Source organism: Vicugna pacos, chromosome 4 (genome assembly GCF_048564905.1).
Source record: "Vicugna pacos chromosome 4, VicPac4, whole genome shotgun sequence".
Classification (NCBI taxonomy): Eukaryota; Metazoa; Chordata; class Mammalia; order Artiodactyla; family Camelidae; genus Vicugna; species Vicugna pacos.
The window spans coordinates 67800210-67825764 of record NC_132990.1 but is presented as its reverse complement, the minus strand read 5'-3'; the positions used below and the strand labels follow the sequence as shown (position 1 = coordinate 67825764).

The window sequence follows — 25555 nt, the reverse complement described above, 5'->3', positions numbered from 1 at the left end:
GGGGCGGGCTGCAGAGGGTGGGGGCGTGTCCTCCTCTGTCCTGGGCGTCGATTGGCCGGACCTCAGGGAGGGGGCGGGTCTGCTGCCTGAGTCTCGGGTTCTCTGGGCTCCTCGGGGCATTCCTCGCACCTCCCGCTCCGGCTCCGGCAACCTAGACGCGAGAGCAGCGACCCTGACCCGGACAGTATGTCTGACAAGCGGCCAGCAGCGGACACCCAATCCCGGCGGCTCCCCGACTCCTTCAAGGGTGAGCCCCGCGCCCCTGGCGAGGCCCGTGGGGTCGCTCGCCTCACCTGAACCCTACCCTCCGGAACGAGCCCCAGCCCAAAGGTCCCAGGGCGGGCTCCGATGTTTCTTAGCCGAGCGACGACTGCTCAGAGCCGCGGTCTCCCCCTCCGCTTGTACGCTGAGAATGACGAGCTGTGCTTCGCGGGCTGGGGGTCAGGTTAGGGATGGTAGGCTGCAGAGTACACGTCCCTTGCCCGGCACACCGTGGACGCGCCAACAGAGGGCGCGTCTCCAGTGCCCGCAGCCAGAGCAGAGGCTTGCGTTATCCAGCGGCTGCCAGATGCCAGGCCCTGTGCCAGCGCTTTCCGCCCTTTATCTCGTGGCATGCACGCGGACGAGGAAATGCACGAGTTACGGGCGGCCAGCGAGTGGTAGGGCAGGGACCCAAACCTGCGCGCCACACCCGGGAGCCTGCGTCTTCGCGTGACTCGCTCTTCCTTTTCTCCCCATCGGAGGCCATCTCCAACACCCGGCCCGCGCGCGCCCACCTCCTCTCCAAATGGAAAAAACTCCTGCTGTCCACCCTGGCCAATTTCCTATTCAGCAGCAAGTTTGGCCACAAGTTTCCGATACATTTGCAGAAGATAAGAGGTTCTCTTTTGAGCATTCTTCCCATATCTCTTTCCAGCTTCACTCTTTTGCACCATTCTGCCCCCTCCACTTTACTTCCTTTGTCCCAGGAACCTCGTCTTCCGAGCTTTTGTCCCCTACATGGAACTCTAAATTCCCCACCCTACCAGGGCCTTCCCAATATTGAAGGCAGAAATTGTGTGAGTGGGGCAATTGGTTCCCCGGTGAAGGAACTAGTACCCTTGAGATGGCTATCACCTTGAACCTTTATTGGCTAACCCCTTTGCGGGGGGGTGGCGGAGGAAGTTCATAAAGAGAGGCAATTAACCTCTCAGGGATACTGGTTCCTTCCCAGGGGCTCTTACTGATCCAAAGGAATTATTTCAAAGGATGGAATTTCAAACAGAATGACATCGTGAAAGAAATTCAGGGGACTGGGTGGGCTTTTCCAGAGCCCCACAAAGAACGCTATACGGGACTCATCTGATTATTTATAATGCCAGTCTCGTCCACTGATTGTATATGTCCCCCAGCCCCTTCCCCAGCAATTTTTGTCTTTAGTTCCTTCCCAGGAACTTCAAAGGAATTGTAAAAATCTTAATCCCTCCCTCTCTACTAGTACTTTGGAGAGTTATCATCCCAAATCAGGAGTGTAACAGGGAGGATGTACTTGAAGAAACTGATACTCAGAGAAGTTAAATTATTTTCAAGTCACACAGTTTATAAGTAAGAGAGCCATGTTTTAAGTCTGGGTTTGACTGATTCTAAAACTTGCCCGTATAAAAATTGTGCAGTCCTCCTCTTCGGCAGTTCACTCTTCCTAGATAGGAAATTAGTTGCTTAGGAAGTTAGTTAGATCCTTTCCTCTGTACCCTGACCTCCTGGTGGGAGGGTGAAGGACCATGAACACAATGTTAGAAGTTTGGTGAAACTGTAGTGAGAAATCTGTAGAAGTTCTTTGGGAATAAACATGATCTTTGTACTTAGTTTTTTTCATGGTTACAGACCAGCTTTCCCTCCTAAGTTCTTTTTCTCACTTCTTTTTAGGCAGAAATCTTTTAAGAATCTAATGAACTCTACACACCCTCTTCTGAAAATCATACATACAAACAAAATTTTGTTTGATCTGTATTTGCCTTTTTAAAAAATGTTAACCTTAGAGACCTGACACTGGTAGGAAGGCTGTTACTAGAATTTGTTAAACAGAATTTATCGGGTGCTTGCCATACGCCAAACCCAGCCTGAGTGCTTTACGAGCATTATCTAATGCAGTCCTCTAACAGCTCCACAAAGGGAATGTCATTATCTGCCATTTTACAGCAAGGAAATGGAGGCTCAGAGTGGGAAAATCACCCACTCCTGTGAACTAGGTTCACATATGGGCTGATCTTCCAACTCCTTTTCCCTATCCTAGAGCTGCCTCCAAAATGCATACCCAAAAAGAGGAACTTGTCAAACAAAAATACTTCACTGAGGGTGAGAGACAATAAACGAAGCCAAAAGGAACCTAGCTTCAATCAAGACCTCATATATATGACGGCTCCAGGAGGCTGCCTCTGAGAGAAGCAGTGGAATATAAAAGCCCAAACTGTCCCATTATGATTTTGCAGATAACTCATCTTAGGAACTTAAATATTACCAAACCTAGGGCAAGACTAGTTAATCTCAAGCCAGTGTCTTCGCTTTATAATGAAATAATGCAGGTGAATTGCAAAGAAATGTATGATTATAATTAAGAGCCATGTCAACAGAATAAATCCCTTTGGGAGATTGCCTGAAAATAAGCAGAATCAAGGGACGGATTTGTTTATTTCAGTTGTTATAGCTGATCAGATCAGGGAGAACTTTGTAACTTCTTTAATAATTAATCTGAGTTAAACCATCAGTGGTCATAAATTAACTCAAATAACAACCAAGTCTACAGAAGTTGGCATTTATGTGTTTTTAATAAAAAAATAGGTTATTGGTTCCACCTGATGATGTAAAAGACAGGGTCACTGATCACTGATCAGCTTTGAAGAAAAAATTTTTTTAAATTTTCTTGATAAAGTGATAAAGATTTGATTCAAAGTCTGTTTTTTAAGAAGATGTGGAAAAATATTTTCCTGAAAACTACTGTAACCAGAAAAAGTGAGCACCTCTCCTCTGAGTGTGTGGGGCACCCAGTGCCTACCTCTATCATAATGTTTATTTCATAGTATTATAAATATCTGTTACAGTCACCTTTGTTAGACCAGGAGAACTTCTGAAAGCAGAGATTGTGTCCTTCCTCACCGTAATAAGCTCGGTATCAAGTGCATAGTAAGTTTGCAAAAATGTTTGTTTGAAAGTAAAAGGAAGCAAAGGAGGGAGATAAAGACACCCATGGAGTGGATCAAGTTGTTAAATGTTTGGCTTACATTGGCAGAGACCTTTTCTGTTTATAGTTTATTTTATTGAGTTAGTTAGAACCCAAATCATTGATTTTAGGATGTGAACATCAAATTCCTCATTACACGTCCTCATTATAAGTAGAAGATTTGTCTGAGTTTGTATTCTCAATAAAGGGATTATAATTTTCAAGGAAGGAATCTCCTTTTATTTGCTAAAGTGTGGAAGGAGCAGTTAGAGGTCACAGTCAGTAGAAAGGAGAAAGTATGTGTCAGTTCCCTGTTGATACACATTGTTCCTTCATTCTTTTTGAACCTTTGTCTGTACTTGGAGGCCAGTGAAGGCACCTGAACCCCCAAGCATTTGGCCTTTCAGTGGATTAGCCTGGAAGATACAGGCAATAACGTGTCTGTTTTAAAATGTCAGATAATGAAAATTACATACTTACCTTGCCTTGCTGTGGATGTGCACTGATGGTAAGATGGTATAGGATAGTGAAATGAGAGTGGACTCTGGAATTTGAAGATCTGAGTTGAGACCTCAGGAGCATCACTTCCCACTGGGGTCGCGTTGGGAAAGTCTCCATCTCCAGAGTTAATTCCTCATGTACATGTTGGGCATAATCATACTGCAGTACCTTTCAAGGTTTTGAGAATCAGATGAGAAAATGTATGTGAATATACTTTTGAAACTAAAATGTAAATTATTAAGATATTATTTAATGTGGAAAACAAAGAATAAAAAAGTTAACAATGACTGTTCAGGAAATCTGGTTATTATACAGGAAGATTTTTAGGCAAAACGTTGTATGAAAGACAGTCCAAGAAAGTTTAGGACTCTTAATTTACCTCCCCAAATGTGGGCTGTTTCTCCTCCAGAGATAAGAGTCCCCAGGCAGATTGTTAGTCTTGACATTTTGTCTATGGTGTGTAGGTCCCAGAAGGCAATTCAGTTAATACAAAGTTTATTCCTGTAAACTCTTATCAATAATGACCTTAAAGATCTGACAATAACAATGTCTACTATTTATTGAAAACTTCCTAAGTGTCAAGCACTTTACATATTTTTTCACACGAGATAACTGCCCCCCCCCCATTTTACTGATGAGAAACTTTAATGGTAGAATTGAAATCTGACATCAAAACCCCGAGCTCTGAGCCGCTGCTCAGCTACTTGGCCTCAGCTGAAGAATAGGGAACCTTATGATCCAGTTTCCTTATGCTTCTGTTTTCCATTTTTTAATTAAAATGATAGTACCCTCCAAAAACCTTCATGAGAATAACTTAATTATAGATACTTTTAGGATGTCCAAGTGAAAGAGCTGAGGGGAAAAAAAACTGAAGAAGTAGAAGGGTTTTGTTCTGTTTCATGTATTTCAGGCCTAGTCTAAATTTAATTAACTTAATAATATTAGGAAATTGTTTTTCTCTCCAATTTTTCTGAACATAAGTGTTTTTATCTTTCCAGTCATGGGTCAGATTCAGCCCACCCTTCTACCTTCCTGAATTCTCTAACCTCAGGGTGAAAGGTTTGATTTTAGAAAGAGAAAAGGAAAGAAAACATTTGGGGAGAACAATATGACAGCTGCTTTGGGACAGAGGATGATTCAGAACTGTATTCTTTTTTTTTTTTTGAAGTAACATTGGTTTAAAACATTATATAAGTTACATGGGTACGTTATTTTTCCTACCTACAGCATGCTCACTACCAAAAATTTATGAAAAGTATTCTGGGATCCTGTGTGCAGACATGTAATTTCCAGTTATCTTATGTAATTGGCAGTCTTTTGCGCCCCCTCCAAAAAAACAAAAATACCCAGCAGAATCACTCAACTCATTCAACAGCTATTTACTTAGCAAGTACTGTTTGAGTACGTGTTATGCACTGAGATATCTACCATGTTAGCTCATTGACTCTTCATTCTAACCTTCTGAGGAGGTACTCTTGGGAGCCCTCTTTTTAGATGAGTAGATTGAAGCACAGAGAGTTAAGACATGTTCCCAAGATCACACAGCTAATAAGTGGCAGAGCCACCTCTGAAGCCATTAAGTTATGCTGCTTTAACGAGACCAAAATCTCACGAAGACAGACATTAAGTAAAATAAGAATGATAAATAGTTAGAGGGGGTAAAGTGCTATAGATTAGGAGAGGGTACCTTGACAGGGGTTTAAATTTAAAATTATCTGTTACTCTTGCCTGCTTTTTCCTCCTCATTTTATGGCTAGAAACAATTTGAATGAAGGAAAGCTACAGAAAATCCTCAAGATACTTGGGAAGTAAAACATTTACACTTACTTAATTTCCTTATTCTTTTCGAGCTAAGCGAAGCATTCCCTTTATTTCAACTTTTATTGAAAATTTTTCTTAAAAGGTTGAGTCCAGTTCCTTTCCTTACTATCTCATGTTAAACACATTTTAAGTTTTGCAATTCACATCACACTATGCTTCATCAGTATCAGTTCTTTCAGTCTGATATTTATAGCTATAGATGGTTTATAAAAGAGAGGAGAAGTTACAGCCTTCATTCATGGTTCTTAATTTGATACCATCTGGCCTGTAGCCACTCCAGCCCAGAGAATAATTTCTTCCCTAGAGGTTTAAGGATAAGGGCATTCGAAGAACTGTAAACTGTACCTAATTAAAATAATCATTTGAAAGTTGGGTTAGAGTATGTGCCTGTTTGCTTTCAAAACCTCTGCCCAAATGAACTGCAAGGTTGTGATCTCCAAGCAAACAATGTCATCTTTTTCAACGTTTATTTATTGAGACCCTACTATGCGCTAAACTCTGCCCCCTCTCTCCTCTCTACCTGTTAATCTTTCTCTCTGTAGAATGCTGCCTTCATTTTTGTTGTTTCTCTTCTCTTCACTCCTTTTCTCCATTTCTCTTACTTTCCTTCTCTTCTGTTCTTTCCCTCCCTTGCTTGTCTTTCTCCTAAAATCCCGGTCATTTGAAAAACTCAGTTGCAGCAAAATTTTGATTAATTGAAGACGTTTATATTCACTTATTTGATCTGCCCTTTTGCCTGTTTCCACCTTGAGTTCTTATTTATCAGGTCTTTTAAAGACCTTGTTTCAAAACAATTAAAGGAAAGAGAAATTGGGGATCTGGGAACTATACCCTTATTTGAAAAGCTGGAAGAAAGATCAAATGTATTATTTAACGTATAATGTCCTCCTCCTCAAATAGATGACTATGTGACAGAGAACAGGAACGGGTCATAAGGCCCATGGACCTAATCTGGCCAACTGCCTGCTTTTTTTTTGTATGACTCACAAGCTAAGAATAGTTTTTACAATTATAAATTTTTTCTTAAAAGAAGAAGATTTCATTATACATGAGAATTATGAAATTCAGATTTCAGTGTTCATAAATTCAGTTTTCCTGGAACACAGCAGTGCTCATTCATGTGTTGTCTGTGGCTACTTTTGTGCAGTATTCAGTGGTTGTGACAGACTTTATGGCCTACAAAGCCATAAAGTGTTTACTCCCTGGCCCTTTACAGGAAAAGTTTGCTAAATCTTGACGTAGAATCTCTGATGAGAAATAGTTGTGACCAAAAAGAACACTTACATATGCTGAATATATATACCTTTAAGAACTCAGAAGATGCCGAGACCTTTCATCTTGACCTGCTGTTACCCCTTCAAACGTGCTGTTGGAAGCAGATCATGTGTTTATGAGACTAAATTCCTAGCCTGCCTATCTTTCCCCACCCAAACAACACTATTCCTGGCAATTTACAACATGAAGTATTGCACTTGCATTCCGGGAAAGAGGAAGGACAAGACTGTGCTTTAAATGTTAGCATTTCGATAATTGTTTGGTTCACCTTTCATTTCTGTGCTTTGTTATGCATATGATTCTGAGTCAGATGTTCAGGTACTGTGTAGGACATGGTTTTGGCCTTTGCCTAAAGAGGAAATCCAATCTTTTGAACTTTAGAATGAAGTCTCCATGATAAATGGCATTTATTATTTCACTTGGTTTCCCGGAATGCCAAATTCAATAGACCGTAAAGTAAATCGGCTGATACAGGATCGTTAACAACATACAGTGCTCTGAAATTATGCCTGTTATCATCTTGAAAAGAATATTTGACTGCTTTTCTGGAAGCTAACCTACCAAAAATTACCCTACGCCATTTTTGGGGTTTTGTTTTTTTTTTCCCATTTGTTTCATGGTTTGGTTTGGTTTTCCTCTGTCTCTTCCCAGAAAGTCTTTTGCTTTATGACTTTGGGATTTCAGGAGGAATATTTTACATGTACTTTATAGATTTTTGTGAACATTAGAAGCAATTAAAGTAAAAAATTAGAGTCAGCTTGTGATTGGCATGTAATAGGCTCTCAATAAGTGGTTATTATTAGTAAATAAAAGATACCTCCAGAATGAGAGAAATTTAAGAATTGTGTGATTTCATCTTTTCAGCAAACTTAGTTTACACAATAAGGATGTATGGAAACTTTGCTAAAGGTTTATTCAGTGCTGCAGAGTTTCTAATTGAGAAAGTGTTCATCATATGGAACAATGGAATATTATTCAGCCTTTTATAATAAAGAATATACACTGACATGAAAAGATGTGCACAATATGGGGGGAAAAGCAGATTTAAGATCATCGTGTATACTATTATTTCATTTGTTTTAAAAAGCAGGATAGAAAAAGTTTAAAGGACATATAGCAAGGCAGAAAATAATCACCATTCAGAGACAATGAAAGTATAGGTCATTTTTCTTTCTCTATTTGTTAAGCTATAATTTTAATTGTTAGAGTGACAGTATTTTTGCTTGTAAAATCAGGGGAAAGAAGCAGTATTTTTAAAAATTTACATTAGTTTCCTGGAGGTAAGCCCAATTTGAGTGTCCAGTTAAAACATGTTAATGTATGAACTTCTATCCATTTTCAGAACCTTGCTTTGGTTAGTTAAAAATTTAATGCAGTTTTCAGGAAAGAGTTTTCTAGTAGAAGAAAAAATACTCTAAAACATGGCAAAGTGGTATTTACAACCGAATATCATGGGATCCCTAATCTTCAGGAATGTTCCTACTCAGCAAATATTAACCAAAATATCTCAGAATTACCTGTTACTTGTTGTTTGTCTTTACCGCATAAAGCTGGGAGGGAGGATTTAGTCCTCAAGGTAATGAATGGGAAACTTGAAGGAAATGAATTTCATGAAATTTGAGGGAGTAACTGAGAATTTCTTTTCCCCTTTGCCCCATAGTAACTGGTTGATGACCAAGGGTTCGCTTACAGCCTGGTCAAGTTTAAGCCTCATCTCTCCGAGGAATGTGATTTAAGCACCTTTTTGAGCTATAACCAGGTGGGGAAGAGTTTCAAGGGTTGAGAATGGGGTAGTTTCATTTTAAAGGCATAGAATGATACAAAACTGTGACATTTCCCCCAGGATGTTTGGTCTGATTAGCGTTTGAAATGTGAACCAACCAGGCCCAGTTTTCAAAAGATCCAAATACTCAAATCAAATTCCATATACTCATCTGGCATTTTCAAGAACAGAATGGAAACTGAACACAAAAAAACCTGGGCTGTACTTTCCAGCTTATCCTTATGTAGATAATGATTCAGTGATTTAATAATTCAATTCATAAATGAGCTTCTTGAAGGTCTTTGGATGTCCAGGCCTAGCATGGCAGGAGGGAGGCATAAAGTGAGGGAAAAATTAAGTAGTTTCAGCGGCTCTTACCAAAAAGGGGTAAATGCCACCTGTTTCCTCATTTTTCTTGGTGGAAATTGAACACTTGGGTAAAATAGGAGAATGACGGAAAACTATCACCTGTGTTTACTGAGCACTGCCTCAATCCTGCAAGGCCAGTCTAATTATCATTATTTCAAGTAAAGACAAAGGTTCAGAGAGGTAACGGTCACACAATTAAGAAGTCACAGAAAGTTGAAACTTAGACATTCCCTTAGTCTCAGGAAGTTTCATCAAATAAAGAATATCAATGCACAAGAAATTATTAAAAAAAATTAGGCAAAATATAAGTTTAAATGAGTTTAAATTCATCCTCTCAAGAATCAGAGGAAGGAAAAAGCACATCTAGCTGGAAAGCTGGCTGAGAAGTATTTTATACTTACCCTCTGCAAGATACTGGGCTAGACACTGAGAATATAAAAATGAAAATAAACATCCCTGCCGTCGGGGAATTTATGGTCCAGTATGTTCAGGACACAACCATGTACTTTGTCTGGAATATGGGAGATTCGGGGGCAGTGTTTTAGAAAGCACCAAAAGCTGTCAGATAGGTATTTGTGGCCAATCCGTGCCTTGTTTGGAATTCATTTCATTTTGGAAACCTGCAGAGCAGAGCCTGGCAAAGAGCTTTGAGACTCTTTTGCTATAAATAGGCACAGCTGGAATTCAGAGGGCTTCCTCTGTAAGAAGATCAGATTTCATCCTCAGAACTCCTACCATGCTTTCCCAGCTTAGATTCTGTCTTGGGGAAGTACTCCAAACACTACTTCTTTAATGAGGAATTTTTAAATACAGAGGCAAAGAGTGGAAGAGTGAATTGGGTTAGAGCATGGGCTTTGGAGTGAGATGACCTGTGTTTGAATCCCAAGCCCTCCAATGGTGCAACCTTGGGCAAGTTGTGTTGCTTCCATTACTTCACTTATAAAGTGGAATTAAAAATACATAACTTCCTAGGGCTTGGTAATATGGAGTAAATGTCTAAAGTAATTTAACACAGCGCGTGGAGTATATAATAGAACGTCTAAACATGGCTGCTGTGATGAGTACCAGCTATGTCAGCACCTGATAGGGCTTCCTCTGCAAGCAACACTGTGGCCTCGCTTGGAATATTCTGTCAGTGAATATGTCCATACCCCTCAAAATTATAATTTAGAAACCTCCAGTGTTAACTTAGATCACTCTTATTTACGTATGTATTAGGATGTTTACCTCACACTGACACGGGATCAGAAAACTACAAAGTCATGTATAATCAAAGCACGTATGTGTATTTCTGACTTTTTAATCTTACGGTTTAGAGCACTTGACCTGGACGCCAACTTGTGTCTCTGTGCTGAGCTCCCAGCCGTCAGTCTGCCTATTTCTTGGCTTCCTGTTTATTCAGAGTCCTATCTCACTGCCTGCGGTCTTCGCCCCAGTTCTGATCTGCGGAGTTACACGTTCCTCACCTCTTGCCACCCGCCCTCCCTCCCATTATTAAAACAGCCCCTGGAAAGACGGCAGCAGATGCCTTTTGTGTTTGATAAGAAAATGGAGCTCTCCCTCGGCCTACTCAGTCCCTCTGTTCCCCACAGAAAGGAAAAACAAATAAAAATGAGGAAGACGCCAGATACAGAAGATGGGAAACACAACTCGGGGAGGAAAGGGAATTTCCCAGGATGATAGTGAAAGGCGATCAGCGTGATCGCGGTTGCAACAGGAGCAGGAAAGGGTCCAGACACTGCTCTGCAACTTTCTCAGAAGGTGAAATTGGTCGAATACCTGACCCTGCTGAAGGGAGAGGTAGGCAATTGATGAAAGGTTTGGGATTGAATCAATAAGTACGTTGGAAACCAAGCAAAGGGGGGGGAAAAAAAAGACAGGACATTGACTCCAGAAAAGAAAACAAAAAGTTGTGCAGGAACGGAAAATGAATTGTGCTTCACTACATCGCTTAGCTGAGTCGCATTTGCATGTTCACGAAATGTAAAATTTGGATTTATCTAACCAAAATCATGATGGTTATAATTCCATATCACTGATAAACAATTAAAACCAAAACAGAAAAAGTGCAAATGCCTAGCAATAAAGGCTAAAAAAGGAAAGTGAAAAAATATCTAGAGGGGAGAAAAATAGGTTACAAACTTTATTTACTTATAAAAACGTGTGTGCACAAAGAAAGAATTTAGAAGAATATTTATCATCTCTGGATTGAGTAATTTATCCCTTCGTTTATACTTTTCTAAATTTTTTGCAGTGGGGCATGCATTATCTTTGGGATCAGACAAAAAGCTATTCATATTACAGAAGAGGGAAATGATTAGAAATTTGAAAGGAAAACTGTCCAAAGATGTTCATTATAACACGGTTAATACTAGTAAGAAATCAGAAACAACATGTTTAATCAGGAAATGGATGATAAATTGTGCATATATTTCACAGTGAGATATTTTACAGTTGTCATTTTTAAAGAGAGGACCTAAATGAGCTCTTAACAGGTATATCATAGGGTTTTCGCCTTTAATTATGCTGTCACCTCGGCTTAAATGCCCCTTTCCTGCCTTCCCCTTCCCTTTCTTTGGTATTTTCCTTAACCATTACATCCTGCAAGAAGCCCCTCTGACACCCCCCCACCCCCGCCATCACCTGCGCACCCCCCCATCCCACCCTACTTCACTTTCACCTTCATCCAGTGTGGGGAGAGTTACCCCTATTCTGTGTTTTAAAACATTCTGAACAGACCGTCTACCTGCACTTACCACCTAATTTTATAATTATCTGTCTGCCTTTCCCACTAAATCTTAACATTCTTTGTAGTTGGGATTGGGTCTACTCACCTTTATCAGTTCATTGCATAATAAATATTAGGTGCTTAATAAATGTTTGCCAGATCGAGTGGAGAGTGATGTGGATAATGCGCGTGTCATCATGTTGAGTAGATTAGGGAAAGTAGCACCTGCACTTCAGGGTTGTTATGAGGATTTGATGGGAAGATTCATGGAAAACAGCTAGTATAATGCCAAGGGTAGGTGTTCAGTGAATAGCAAGGATGCATCTGGGGACACTGTGCTCTGAACAGTGGTGAGAGCTGTCTTTTGTTTTCACAGATAGTCCCAATACAGGCCTTGGACCCTGTGGATGGATTTTGGTGGCTGTATCATTCTTGTTCACAGTTTTAACCTTCCCATTGTCGATATGGATGTGCATAAAGGTAAAGAGTATCTCAGTCACATCTGAAAAGGGGTCAACTCCAACGTATATAAACGCACTGTGTGTGCATATAAAAGAGACAGAGACTACTGGCCTATAATTCTTTTTCCTTCATCTCGCTTTGGAAACATTCGCTCTAGCCCGCGCTTATAATGCAATCTTAAGACCACAGCCATTGTCCAGCCAGTCTTCCCTAAGGATTGAAGTCAAAGTCACTATCTAAAATCTTCCGGAATCAGGGATGCGGGGTGGTCCTGTGAGAACACGCCCTGCAGAGTCAGGATGCTGAGGTTCGACTGCTGGGCCGTTGTTTGCTGTGTGCCCTTCCCTCACCTGTAAAGCGAGAGGAAATAGCAGCATATGCTTCATGGGGCTATTGTGAGGATTAAATCAGTCAGGTACTTAACACAACACCCGGCACGTGGTTAATGCCCTACAGATGCTGGTTATTTTTCCTTCAAAGTTATTAACACCGTGACAAGTGATGTCATTTATGTATTTCTAAAGAGATAAAATATGCTCCAAGGATTTTCAGATAAGTTACCATGATAATTTAAGGAATCGGGAGACATGCTGTGAGGACTTTAGATTTTTTTTTTCCTGTGTTGACAAAGCGTGAGTAACTGAATAACGGTATTAACAGCTGGGGAGTGAGATTGTGGATTTGCTTCTGTATACTCTTCTGTACTTCCCAAATTTTATACAATGAATATCTACTGCTTTTATAACCCATTTTTAAAACATAAATAACTATCATGCTTGGCAGGGGTAATTAAACATTAACCGTGTTAAACTATTGTCTGGATTATAGAGAAAAAAAATAAAATAGAGGCATCTAACTTGTTTAGAGCAGAAATATGTATTTTAAAAGCTATGCATATAAATATTTGTACTCGTGTTTAATTGTTATTTGTGTTTTTAATCTAGATCATAAAAGAATATGAAAGAGCCATCATCTTTAGACTGGGTCGCATTTTACAAGGAGGAGCCAAAGGACCTGGTCAGTACTAGGAGTCTGAGCTGTTTGCCTGGAGAGTGAGATTCTTTCTTTTACTGATGTGATTTCCCTTATGAGGGTCTCTGCAACTTTGTGATTTCCCTTAGGAGGGTCTCCTAAGGGAAGAGAGTTCTGGAAGCACAAGCCGTATAACAATGCAGTGGTGCCTGCCAGAAATCACTCTTTCCTTCCCACTTCCCCCCTCCTTTTCCTGTTTGAGTTGATAAGATTATATCAGGCCAAAAATAGCCACTGCTATCGAAATTCGAGCATGAGAATCCTCACTGAAATAAATGCTTTCAGTCTTTATTTTCGGCAAGCTTCGATTAAGCTCCCCAAGAGAATTCCAGGCTCTGGGAATTCCAGGGAGACTAAAACACAGTCCCTGCCCTCAAGGATCTTACTGCCCGGTGGGGGGACACCAACAAGGAAACAGACAGTTACAGTCCCATGTAATAAGCATCATGGTCAGGTAGTCCCAGAGAGCTGTGGAAACTCAGAGAAGAGTGACCACCTCAGTTCGTAGGAGGTGCCATCTTGGCATGAAAAGGTGTGAGCCAGAGGCGAGGTGTTCCCGGCAGAATCTGACCGTGTGCAAAGCATTGCCGAGGAGAGCATCATAAGTTCAAGGAACTGAGGCAGCTCAGGCCAGCAGGAGTGCAGGGCGGGAGCACAGGGGAGTGGCCGCAGAGGTAAGTGGGAGCAGGTTGTGCAGGACCTCATACAATTTATTCAGGGGGTTTGTATTGGTTCATAGGAGAGAAACTAGAAGAAAGAGAAAGATGATGTGGGAAGTGATTGCATTGGTCTAAGTGAAAACAAACAAGCCACGGTAACAGTGGAGTCAGGAGATGCAGCCCCCAGGCCTCGGGGGACAGTTAGACGTGGGAGGAGAGCCGCAGGAGGCCACGATGGCACTCCCGGCTTCTGGCTCGCTCCCTGAGATGGACTGGTTTCTTTCGGTTGATCAGGTTGATTCTGTTAGAACTGAAGGGCGCACTGAGCTGACTGGGTGCTGGTGTCTCTCTCTCTAGTCTTGTGTGTGTCTCTGTTGCAGGCCTGTTTTTCATTCTGCCGTGCACTGACAGCTTCATCAAAGTGGACATGAGAACCATCTCGTTTGATATTCCTCCTCAGGAGGTAAGGGTGCCTTTTGCTGTAAATAACTGAGCTCTCACGTGTGAACGTGCTTGGCGGGGCCAGGCAGTAGGGGACAGCAGTTAGAGCACAGCTTTAGAGCCTGCCTGCCTTCACGGTTTTCTGGCTGTGTGACCTCGAGCAAGTTCTTTAACTTCTCTGTGCCTCAGTTTCCTCAGGTTATAATAGCAGGACCTACTTTATATGGTTCTTTTGAGGACTAAATGAGGCACTCTATGTAGAATGCTTAGAACAGAGGCTGATAAACAGTAAGCGCTATGAAAGTGCTTCTTCTTATTATAAAATAGTGGAATGACATAAATATCCTGTTAGCATTACCACTGTTGTCATCATTTTTACTACCACATTTCTCCTCTGTGGGCTTCTGATACAGTATCCTTCAGAAGGATCTTGATTTTATTGTAGACAAATTGGTGAGACGCTAAGGAATTAGAAACTGTTCATTTGCCACCTGAGATAAGCCTGTAATATTTCATATTAGTAATTACCTCGTGCTTTTTCAAACTACTTCACAAATCACAGTTGCAACTCATAGCAGGATCACAGAAAGTAAATGGTTGCAGTGAGACAAAGGAATTCCTCCAAACTACAGCAGGGAGCCAGGACTCCCATCCAGCTCTTCCGATTTCCTGTCCAGTGCCTTCCCCACCACTCCACGCTAACTGCATTCCACATAAGCTCCATCGTGGTGTGGTGCTTGACGTAGTGATGGCACCCATGTCTAAGGAGGCATAATAACATCGCAGATAGAAAGCCTAAAAACATGATGCGGGGAAGGACAGAAGAATACTGACAGTGGAGTCTGGCCACGTTGCCTTCTCTTGTCACAAAATCCAGAAACCAGCTTAGGAACTTCCCAGCTGGTACTGATCCAAGGAGTTGGTGAGGTCAGATTTTAAAACTCACACAGACTTGATGACACCATAAATCATTTTCACCCATAAACACAAGACCGAGAGCGTGGCTGTATTTTCAGCATGGAAGATCGGCTCTCAGGAGGAGCCTCTTTCAGGGTAGCTGGGAATTCTTGTGGCACTTTTCTCGGTCAACAAGGCAGGCATCTGGCAGGGTCACTGTAAGCTGCTGCCTTCCAGCTGCTCCCTGCTCTCCTGCAAGCTGCTGAATGCAGCGAGGATTGGAACTTGGCAAGCAGTCCTTTTTCCGATCCCCTGTGAACTTACTGAGAAGGGAGATAAACACTCTGCCTACGATAATCAGCAGAGAGGTCGCAGCTTTGGAAAGTTCCAGCAGAGTCACAGAGGCAAGAATTTGTGTAGAAATGGTACACGTTTCCCATCACATCATGGGAAATAATTAATTCTCACACAAGAGGGTAATATACTGTACATCTATTTACAAATCCCCCACTTCTCCACGTTAGATGTGTTTTTCGGTTACTAAAAAAAGGATTACTGCTTTTGTCACTTGGCAGGACTAAACAGCTGTATATCATCATTACTGTTACTACCTTCTGTGTACATAGCTCTTTATACTTTCTAAAGGGCTTCCTTGGCAAACATCTTACTTGATCTTCAAAGATGTTTGCGTAGAGTTGGGCAGTATTCGTAGCCCCAGCTCACAAATGAGGAGTCATGAAGTCAAAAGTCTAAAAGCCTTGCTGGAGGTCCCCAAGGGAGGTCCCCAGCGAGGCTGGAACTGCAGTTGGGGTCTCCTGACTCTCACTCCTGAGCTCTTCATCCCCCACTGTCTTCCTTGGACCATTTCAATCCGATTCATCTCTTGCTTATTGACTCCCTGCTATGTATCAAGCACTCTGCCAGGGCTAGGGATACAGAGATAAACCCTCAAAAATTTCATAGTCTAACAGAGAAGTCATGATGTAAATAAATGACACCACAGCAATGAAGGGGCAAAGGACGAAGTGTTAAAACTGCTGAATGAGTCAGGGAATTTCACAGGAAAAAGGACATTTGAGCTGTCTTCCATGGTAAGTAAGGGCATGCTGGTCTGAAGTTGTGGGTGGGGGTGGGGGGGTTGTCCAAAGCCGAGGTGACACCTGCAGAAAGGCCTGGAACTTGGAACATGGTGCATGTGGGCACCGTCATCTAGCATAGAGGGTGTGCAGAAGGAGGAGGGAGAATGAGGGCTGGATGTCAAAGGGCTTTAAACCACACCAGGAACTTTGCCCTGAATGTGATGGGGAATGTTGACACATTGTATTTGGGTAAGCATTTTTATGTAGCATGCTGTAAATATACTCTCACCCTGACCTCACCCTACAAAAACAGTTCCATGCATTTTTTGTTCTAATTATACTGTGCTATTTAGAGTCCATCAAACCCAGGCTCCTGGTACCTCTGCTCCTTTTCACACATTATCCTCTCTGCCCGGGATACTCTTTCACTCCACCCTCAGAAAATTTTTACTTCTTCTTTCAAGACTTAGTTCAAGTATCACCTCTGCCACCTACAACTGTCCGTCCTTTGTCCCTGAAATCCTCCCTTGATTCCCCAACCCCTTTGAAAGTAGGGACCACATTTTTTCATACCTTTATCCCTTGTATCTCGTACAGTGCCTGCTACTAAGTAGTGTCTCAGTATTTAATGAATAATTGAATGAATGAAGTTAATAAATAAATGAGTGTTTATTAAGCTTTCAAAGACATAGTTAACTTTCTGATGCTCGCTGTCTCAGTCCCTTCGGGCTGCTATAACAAAATACCAAGGCTGCTTGGCTTATAAACAACAGAAATGTGTTGCCAACAGTTCTGGAGGCTGAGAAGTCCAAGATCAAGGCACAAGCAGATTCAGGGTCTGATGAGAACCTGCTTCCTAATTCCTAGATCAGCATCTTCTTACCGTGTCCTCGTGTGGCGGAAGGGTGGGGAATGCCCCGGGGACTCTTTTATAAGGGTGCTAATCTCATCCATGAGGGTTCCACCCTCATGACCTAATCACCTCCCAATGCCCCCACCTCCAAATACCATCACATTGGGGATTGGGTTTCAATACACAGATCTTGGGGGAGCACAAACACAAATTCAGGCAATAGCATGTATTAAAGAATAAAGAAAATCAAATGTCTTAAGATATTCTGTTGGATGACATCCTTACAGTTAAAGAAAGAGGTGGCTGACAGTTATAAAACCGCATCCTTTGTGTTGTAGATCCTCACTAAGGACTCAGTGACCATCAGCGTGGACGGCGTGGTCTATTACCGCGTGCAGAATGCTACCCTGGCCGTGGCGAACATCACCAACGCCGACTCGGCAACCCGTCTTCTGGCCCAAACCACTCTGAGAAACGTCCTAGGCACCAAGAACCTTTCCCAGATCCTCTCTGACAGGGAGGAAATCGCACACAACATGCAGGTGAGGAGCGCCCCCGCACTGCAGCCCTCGAGGATTTGGAAAATGAAGCGGAGGGTCAATGGGCATTCGAGAAACTTCTTTTAATTCAAGTCAGGGAATCACCAGCCTTTTTTTTTTTTCTCCATAGAAAAGTTTTTCCAAAACTTGTTGGAAGGGGATCTAGTTTTTCACATAAATAGCTCATGGGTTAACAGCACTCTGATGTATGCGTTTGCTTTTTTTCATTTCCTCCAGTGTGTATTTTCCCCCCAAAATTAGTATTAACGTTTTTCCTGAGCTTAACAGTTCAGGAGCCATTCAGCCAGGTAGCGTGGGTATTGCTAAAGCCGTATTCTGTGCGGGTCCCGCTGTGACTTTTGTGTTTTCCAGTCTTGCTAGTGTAACAGCTGATGAATCAAACCCGACTTGTTCCAAAAAGATACAGTCCTATAAATCTGGATTCTTATTGTTGGTATAGACGTCATTGTGTGTAAAATCTTTGATCTTACTTGATGGTAAGCCACATGAAATGGATGGTGTGATTTCATTCCTGCCATTGTAAAGGAAGCTGAAGGACAAAGAAGTCACGTGGCTTACTCAGAGTCACGTTCGCCCAGGAGCCGGCTGGGCACCTGTTTTATAAGAGAAGGTTTGTTGGAAGGCAGCTACGCCCACAGATTGGTGTATTATCCACGGCTGCATTTGACCTGCAGTGGCAGGGGTTAGTTGCAGCAGAGACTGAAATGTAACAGGCATTACCGGACCCTTTTAGGAAAACTTTGCAAACCTGCGTTAGCTTATTGGTAACAGAATCAAGATCAGCTCCCCAGTGACCTAGCCTCCCCTGCAGCCTTCCTTCCTCCACGGATAACTCGGCTGCCTACCACTGTCCGCCAGCACCTTACCCACTCCAGATCCCAGTGAATTCATCCACCTTAGGCCTCAGGGCCAGGGCTGCCCGCTTCTAGCTTGCCTTCCCTCTTCCTAACAGACTACCCTGGACGATGCCACTGATGACTGGGGAATAAAGGTGGAGCGGGTGGAAATTAAGGATGTGAAGCTACCCGTGCAGCTCCAGAGAGCCATGGCTGCAGAAGCAGAGGCGTCCCGCGAGGCCCGAGCCAAGGTAACCTTTTTTTTTTTTTTTGATAGTTTGTTTTTCCTATTGGATTTTCTTTTTTAGTTACACAAAGTAAAACATGCTTGTTGTAAAAATTTGAAATAATCCTGAAGTATTTAGTAAACATGAAAGCTCTCCCCGTCACTTCAAATCATATCCCCCCTTCCCCTCTGCCCACAGAGGCGCCCCCTTAACAGTGTGGTGTGTGGCCTTCCAGATTGTCGTTTGGGGTTTACTTGGGGTTTATTTGACTGGGTTCTTAGACCACTGGCTTGTTTGTTTTATAAAAGTAGGATCATACAACACATCCTGTTCTTCACCTTACTTTTCTCACTTAGCAGTACCTCCTGGGGATGTACTGTGCAGAGAGAGGTACCTCATTCTGTTGTAACTGCGTGTCCCATACCTTATCCTCCCAATCCCCTGTTAAGGACACCTTGACAGTTCTGACTTCAGAGCAGATGGGCAATCTCATCAGTTTGCTTACCGTTCCTTCCTTCCTTATTTCTGTCTTCTCTTTCATTTCTCTCTTTTCTCAGCATCTTTATCCTTCTCCTTGTTTCTGCTTCCTTCCTCTCCTCTTTTTTTCACTTCTCTTTTCTGGACGTCTGCCTTTTTCCCCTCCTCATTTTCATCGTCATCCCTGCCTATGTCTTCACCCTGCACGGGTGCATGACCCCTGTGGGAGGTGCTGAGGGAACATTGGTTAACCTGGGAAAGAGGACCCATTGAGATGGTAGTGCGTGAGGATGCAGGGATCCAAACGCTAGGTCAGGAAGTAGAGTCAAGCCTCAGCACAGCTGGGGCCAGGGACCAGAAAGCAGCCTCAGAGGAGGCAGGTGTCCCACATCCTGGGTCGCGTTTCCCTGCAGTCAGCTGGAGGTGGAGAATATCTGACTCCCAAGCCTCAGTGTCTTCCCCGTTGCACACTGAAGGAGACGGACCAGCCCTGATTCCAGATTCACAGCAGAGAGATTCTCTTTGGTCCAGCTTCGCTCAAAGAACCTTACAAGGTCCCACAGCCCCTTAACTGTAAATGGGTGGATGAAAAGTGATAGTTTCATAGGAGCAGTTGCTGTAGACTTGACGGATCTCCCAAGACACAAGGAGCAAACCAATTTGTTGTTGTTAGGAAACAGGAGTAACTGGTGATAATTGGCTAACCACGGAACCCTGCCCTTCTGTTAGGATGCCCTGCAAGCCACAGATTGGTCACTATAATTTTTTAGCCAGCCCCAAACACAATAGCAGCTCATTTGATACACTGCATCTGGAATTTTCTACTAAGCAGAATTTTTAGATTTCCCTAATGTGATACTTGATGCCTGTGATGATACTACAGAACCCCCAAGTACTTGCTTTCAAAACCATCATAGAAGATTAAATTATATTTATGATAATGATATTAAATATGCCCTACTATGATCTAGTTATCTTGAAAATTAGGAATCGCTTTGACCTAGACTATGTCATTAACCAAAAGCCCCATTTCCAAACGATACTGAGTAATAGAATTTATTCTACATAGACTGCGTAGGATGTCAGAGCCTGAAGAATCCTCAGGGATTATCTTCTGAAGGTGACAAATACCTGGCCCAGATGCTGCCACTCCACCGTCCCGCTCCCATGCCACTAATTAACCACGGCACTGTTTTCCACTGAGCTTTGACTTGCCCTCACAACCATGCTGCAGCACTCTGTGTGACAACCCACAGCTGCCTGGAATTGGTCTGAAAAATGAAACTTATTTGCCCTCCCACTATTCAGGTGAAAAAATTGAAGCCTAGAAAACTTATGTGATTTCCTCAGCATCTTTATCCTTCTCCTTGTTTCTGCTTCCTTTCTGTGGTCAATTAGTGACCATGGAAATGAGAGTCCTCTTCTGAGACATTCCAGGATGGACAGAGCCTCCTTTACAGGTGTTCTCACCAGTTAGGAAAGAGCTTGTGACTTTTTATAACAATAAGAAGAGATCAAGGAAGCCGGTTAGAATTCTGAATTAACGGTGCTCTCGCTTCTATAGGGCTGTCAGGTTTCCTCTGGAAGCAGTCTTGTGGACACAGGCAGTGACTGCCTTTCATCTTAGGGCTAACACCCAGCGTCACAATGAGGCTCACACTTCTATGATATACAGTAACCCTGCACCATGCATACAGCCATATATTCAAGTTCTCATGAAGAATAGAGGTCACGGTTTCTTGAGCAAATAAATTGCAAAGGAAAAGGGTGGAAGAGCCTGTAGATGGAGACTTCAGAGGAAAATTCCTTAAGTTAACTAGCCTCAGGGAAATGCAGATTCCAGTCACAAGCAGATGCCACAGTAGACATCCACCAGAATGGCTTAAAAAAGAGAAAGGAAGAGAAGCAAGTATGGGTGAAAGGTTTTGCTGGTGCGAGTATAAGTCAGTACATCCACTTTGGAAAACCATCTGGCTGGATGTATCTTGAAGGAGTCACTTGTTTGTTTACCAAAACGCTTGTCCTAGAGCACCCTCCGCAGCACTTCGCAATTACCCCCAACTGGAAACCACCCAAGTGTCCATTGCTAGTTGGCTGGATAAGTAAAGTATGGTTTACACGAAGGAATACTACAGAGCAAAGAGAATGAACATAGAAGTGCTCACAAGCATAATCTGAGAGAAAGGAGCCAGTCACCAAAGAGGACAGGTTCTCCGGAACCTGTTATGATACGTTGCAGGAACCTCTTTTTAAAGTTTTCAGACCAACTCTTAATGACTGCAAATGGGATGTCTTCTGTGCTTGCAAATCCTCCATTATTTCCTTTTTCATGACTTTCCAAAAAATGCCTGGCATGTGGTTTCGGGCCCGTATCTCTGGGTCTAGGCGCGTATTAATTGAGAGGTGGGAGGTAAGAACGCAGCTCACTGTCCTCTGCCCTCCCTCAGACCGGCCCACCTGAGCTGCAGGAAGGGACAGCCTCCCATGTGCTCGAAAATGCCAGATTTCCAAATGATGGTCTGTGAAGATGCAATATCTATGGATGGGGAATTGCTGCACTTCGGGCAAAAGCCCCACTCACGCATGAGTAGTTTGCGTTGCTTTCTCAGATCCTATCCAGAGCGTCCGCTTGGCCTATACTTAGACCGAGGCAGCGGTAGTGTGTGCACGTCTTTGGCAGCTCACTCAGAGCAGCTTTTCTGTTAACAAAGTGTGTTCCCAGCCAGGTGAGTCTGGCTTCCCAGCCAAGAGATGGTGTATTGATGGGAAGTGGTTGATGAGCTATCACTGCAGTTGGTCCATGTCCAGACCAAAAGAAGTGCCTAATTGGGCATCTGAGATGACATGGAAAAAAATCCCAGCCTGCCGTCTCGTGGCAGGGCTGGCCTGTGCATTCTCTCCAGGGCTTGCCCGGGGGGACAGCTGCGGATGCCCCTCAGTGTGTCTGGCATTGGCCATTTCTCACAGACCTAGTAGGGCTTAATGGTTTGCCTTGATAAATGAAGACTTTTAGCCTCTAATCAGGATCCCCTCTCCCAGTAAGCATCCCGTCTCACCTCATGCACTTCCCAGCAACCACAACCTCGGAACCAGGATTCAGCCTCTGTTCCCCTTTCCTTCCTGCCCCAGTCCCCTGTTGAGTCTCCCTCCCCAACAGCGCCCAAGTGCACGTCCTGCTCCGTCCCTATTGCCGGTGACTGGCACCAAATCACTCCGAAGCTGTCCCTCCATTGGCTCTCAGTCTCGCTGATGCTCAGACGTCTGTCAGTGTTTTCTGAAACTGGATCTGATGAGGCTTCCCATCGCCCGCAGGATGGAGACGAGCAACACCTGGGCATGTGCTGCCCTTCCCACCCTGCCCCGTTCATCCCCCACCTTCCCGCCCAACATCTTTCATCCCCCACCTTCTCCTCTGCCCCTTTCATCCCCTGCCTTCCCCTCTTCCTCACAGTGTTCAACCCCTTACAGGGTCCTGGAACATGCCAGCTTTTTTATACTTCAGTACCTTTTCCTGTGTTCTGCCTGAAATATTCCTCCTCATCATAGTCCAAACAACAAGGCTCTCATCCTATAATGTTCAACTTCTATAACCTCACCACTTCACCTTCTGCAAAAACTGCTTGTCTGTTAGCGCCAGCATTGTGCCTTGTACATTTATCTGTCAGCCTTTGTCACACTGGAATGAAATGAGCTGCTTCCAAGTCTGCCTCTCCTACTCGGCCAGGAGCTGAAGGAGGCGGGGGAGTCCACCTCTGTCCCTAGCCCCTCACAGGGCTTGACACCCAGGAGGCCCCCAAAGTTTACTCTATGAGTGAATGAAGTTGTCCTGGTCAGAAGACCATTGCTTTCTTTTCTGGTATTCACAGGAGTATTAGGAACCGTTTATATTTTGAGATCCATGTGAGAACAGCTGCACTTTTAATCTTGAGGATTATGGTATCTTTACACGTCTTCTCCCGGGATTATGAATTGGAAGTAACAGCCTTGACTTGGCTTTTAAGAACCTTTTAGGAATTGTGGCATAGGTGGATGCAAAATTAGGTCTTGACTCGCCACTTGCCCTTCCTGTATAATTAGCCTCCGTTTATACACTCGACACATAATATACCTTCTCTGTCCTCCTCACAATGGTCCCATGAGGTAGGTGCTATCCTGTTTTAAGAATAAGAAATTGAGGCTCAGAACATTAAATAACCTTTTTTAAAATTTCTATTTATTTTGGTGAGAGGGAAGTAATTAGGTTTATTTATTTATTTTTAAATGGAGGTGCCAGGGATTGAACCTAGGACCTCGTATATGCTAGGCACACACTCTACCACTGAGCTATACCCTCCTCTCTTAAATAACCTTTTGGAGGACATTCAGCTGGTAAGGGTTAAGTTTGTGATTTAAGCTCAAAACTATCCAAACTTCAAAGCCCCTGCCCTCCCCACCACTCCAGTGATCTTCAGATTTTTTTGCTCATGTAACCCCTAAAAGAATTTTAGAAAGACTCTGTGTCCCATCATGCATTTTAAATAGACACGTAAAAATTTTCATTTTGAATTTATATACTTGCCAAGCACATAAGTCCTGGCATGTTTTAATTGTTGACATTTTAAAATAAAACTGTTAACATCATTCTTTTAAATAATGTATCCAGTGAGATTTAGATAACAATGATTTTACTATCTGTTTCACAGAATGATGAAAAAATAAGCTCTTTGAACAGTTAGGAATTTTTCCTTGTTCCTTTTCCTCCTTGAACTTCTATTTCGGTTCCACCTCCCAGACTGATTGTTTTCCTAATATAATATATTTTGCCACGAATAATTTGATCACCCTTCTGCAACACATTTGGTAGTATATCAGTTAAAATTTTTTTTTAATTTTCTGTCACCACAAACAAGGTTCTAAATGTTTTAGAATTTCTTCTAATTAAGAAATACATTTTTCCTAGAAATGCTTCTCCCGGTGAGATGAAAGAGGAATCAATTCATGTATTTGCAGATAGCTCTTACTTGTTGCTAGAATAAGATGATTCTGCACCAATTCTATCCTTATTTTTCATTTTTACAGATGTAAGGAGTAAGAAACCTTGCTTACATATATAAGTAAATGGAAATGGAAGTTATTTTTTTAAGTAACTTATATACTGCTTGGCACTCCCTCTGAATTTATATGCTAAAAAATCCTACAGCAATTTTTTCATTGAAGAATATGTTTAATTGTCTATCCGCTTTCAGTACAATAAGGTCCACTTTCCTTTCTTTGAAATCAAAGAATTGAAAATCCATCTGACTTGCAAAAGGCTTTGTATCCAGTCATCAGAGCCATTCACTTCCTCAACCCCTACATGGTATTTTGAATTGTCCCTTTGTTTGTTGCCCTGGAAAATGGGAGAAAGGCATGAAACAGTAGAAGGGGATGGCTTGACCTCAGGCATGTACTCAGGCAAATCAGTTACAGGAGAAAGAATATAGAGAAACTGAGTATATGGAAATTGATTTCCTTAAAACAATTCTGGCCAAACCTCCCTGGGAAGCTCTGTGTACCACCTGCAGTCGGCATAGCCCAGTTTGAAGATTGCTGCTCGACACACTGGAGGTTTTCTCCAGTATGATCTCTCCTTGCCTCTGTTCCATAGGTCATTGCAGCTGAGGGAGAAATGAATGCGTCCAGAGCTCTGAAGGAAGCCTCCATGGTCATCACGGAATCTCCCGCGGCCCTTCAGCTCCGGTACCTTCAGACACTGACCACCATCGCTGCCGAGAAAAACTCGACCATTGTCTTCCCTCTGCCCATAGATATGTTGCAAGGCATCATAGGGGCAAAAAAGTGAGCCACATAGGCCGAGGCAGAGATGAGCTGTTCCCTCCTAAGGATGAAGTGGGGACCAAACCAGCCTCTAACCCATAAGGAGGGAGAAGGGCAGGAACCTTGACTACTCTCCCTCCCTTCCCTTTTCTGTATGTTGACTCTGATGTTCTTAGGCTGTACAGTGATCCTAGCGACAAATGGAGATTGTTAGCTTGTAAATACTGTGCAAGAGAGAGAGGCGATTTACGTAGCATAGTCTCCTACTCTAAAATATTTTCAAGTTCCTGTTTTTAGATCGTTGTGTAGTGGGTTAAATCCCTCTTCTTTCAACTTTCATTGCGTCATTCTGCACCCTCTGTCAGCAGCCAGGCCAAAGCAAGAAGATAGACTGTCACCACCACCTGTCACCCTGGCTGGACAAATGTTTTACAGAGAACAGTGACCTTGGGCTACAGCCAGCTTCTCTGGGCCAAATGTGCCTTACTTCCAGGGAGTCTCAATTAAGGAAGTTTTCCTAACATCTGTTTACTTTCAAAACTCAAACCATGTTTCAAAATAATCCTTACTTGAGCGTAGACATT

At 42.8% G+C, this 25555-nt stretch overlaps 1 protein-coding gene across 1 annotated transcript; it reads left to right on the top strand.

Moving 5' to 3' along the window:
* Positions 1-88: 88 nt before the first annotated feature.
* Positions 89-25134, top strand: STOM (stomatin). Its single transcript, XM_006205554.4, has 7 exons — positions 89-247; positions 12029-12132; positions 13059-13131; positions 14186-14268; positions 17414-17617; positions 18588-18722; positions 24802-25134. The coding sequence occupies exons 1-7, from the start codon at positions 187-189 to the stop codon at positions 24994-24996; spliced, it is 855 nt and encodes a 284-aa protein (XP_006205616.1). The 5' UTR covers positions 89-186; the 3' UTR covers positions 24997-25134.
* Positions 25135-25555: the final 421 nt, after the last annotated feature.

Bases quoted from the DNA above. Each gene is read 5' to 3' on its own strand.
- STOM (XM_006205554.4), top strand. From the start codon at position 187: ATGTCTGACAAGCGGCCAGCAGCGGACACCCAATCCCGGCGGCTCCCC. The intron at 13,132-14,185 runs GTCAGTACTAGG...TCTCTGTTGCAG, and splicing joins AGGAGGAGCCAAAGGACCTG to GCCTGTTTTTCATTCTGCCG. The intron at 14,269-17,413 runs GTAAGGGTGCCT...TTTGTGTTGTAG, and splicing joins TTGATATTCCTCCTCAGGAG to ATCCTCACTAAGGACTCAGT.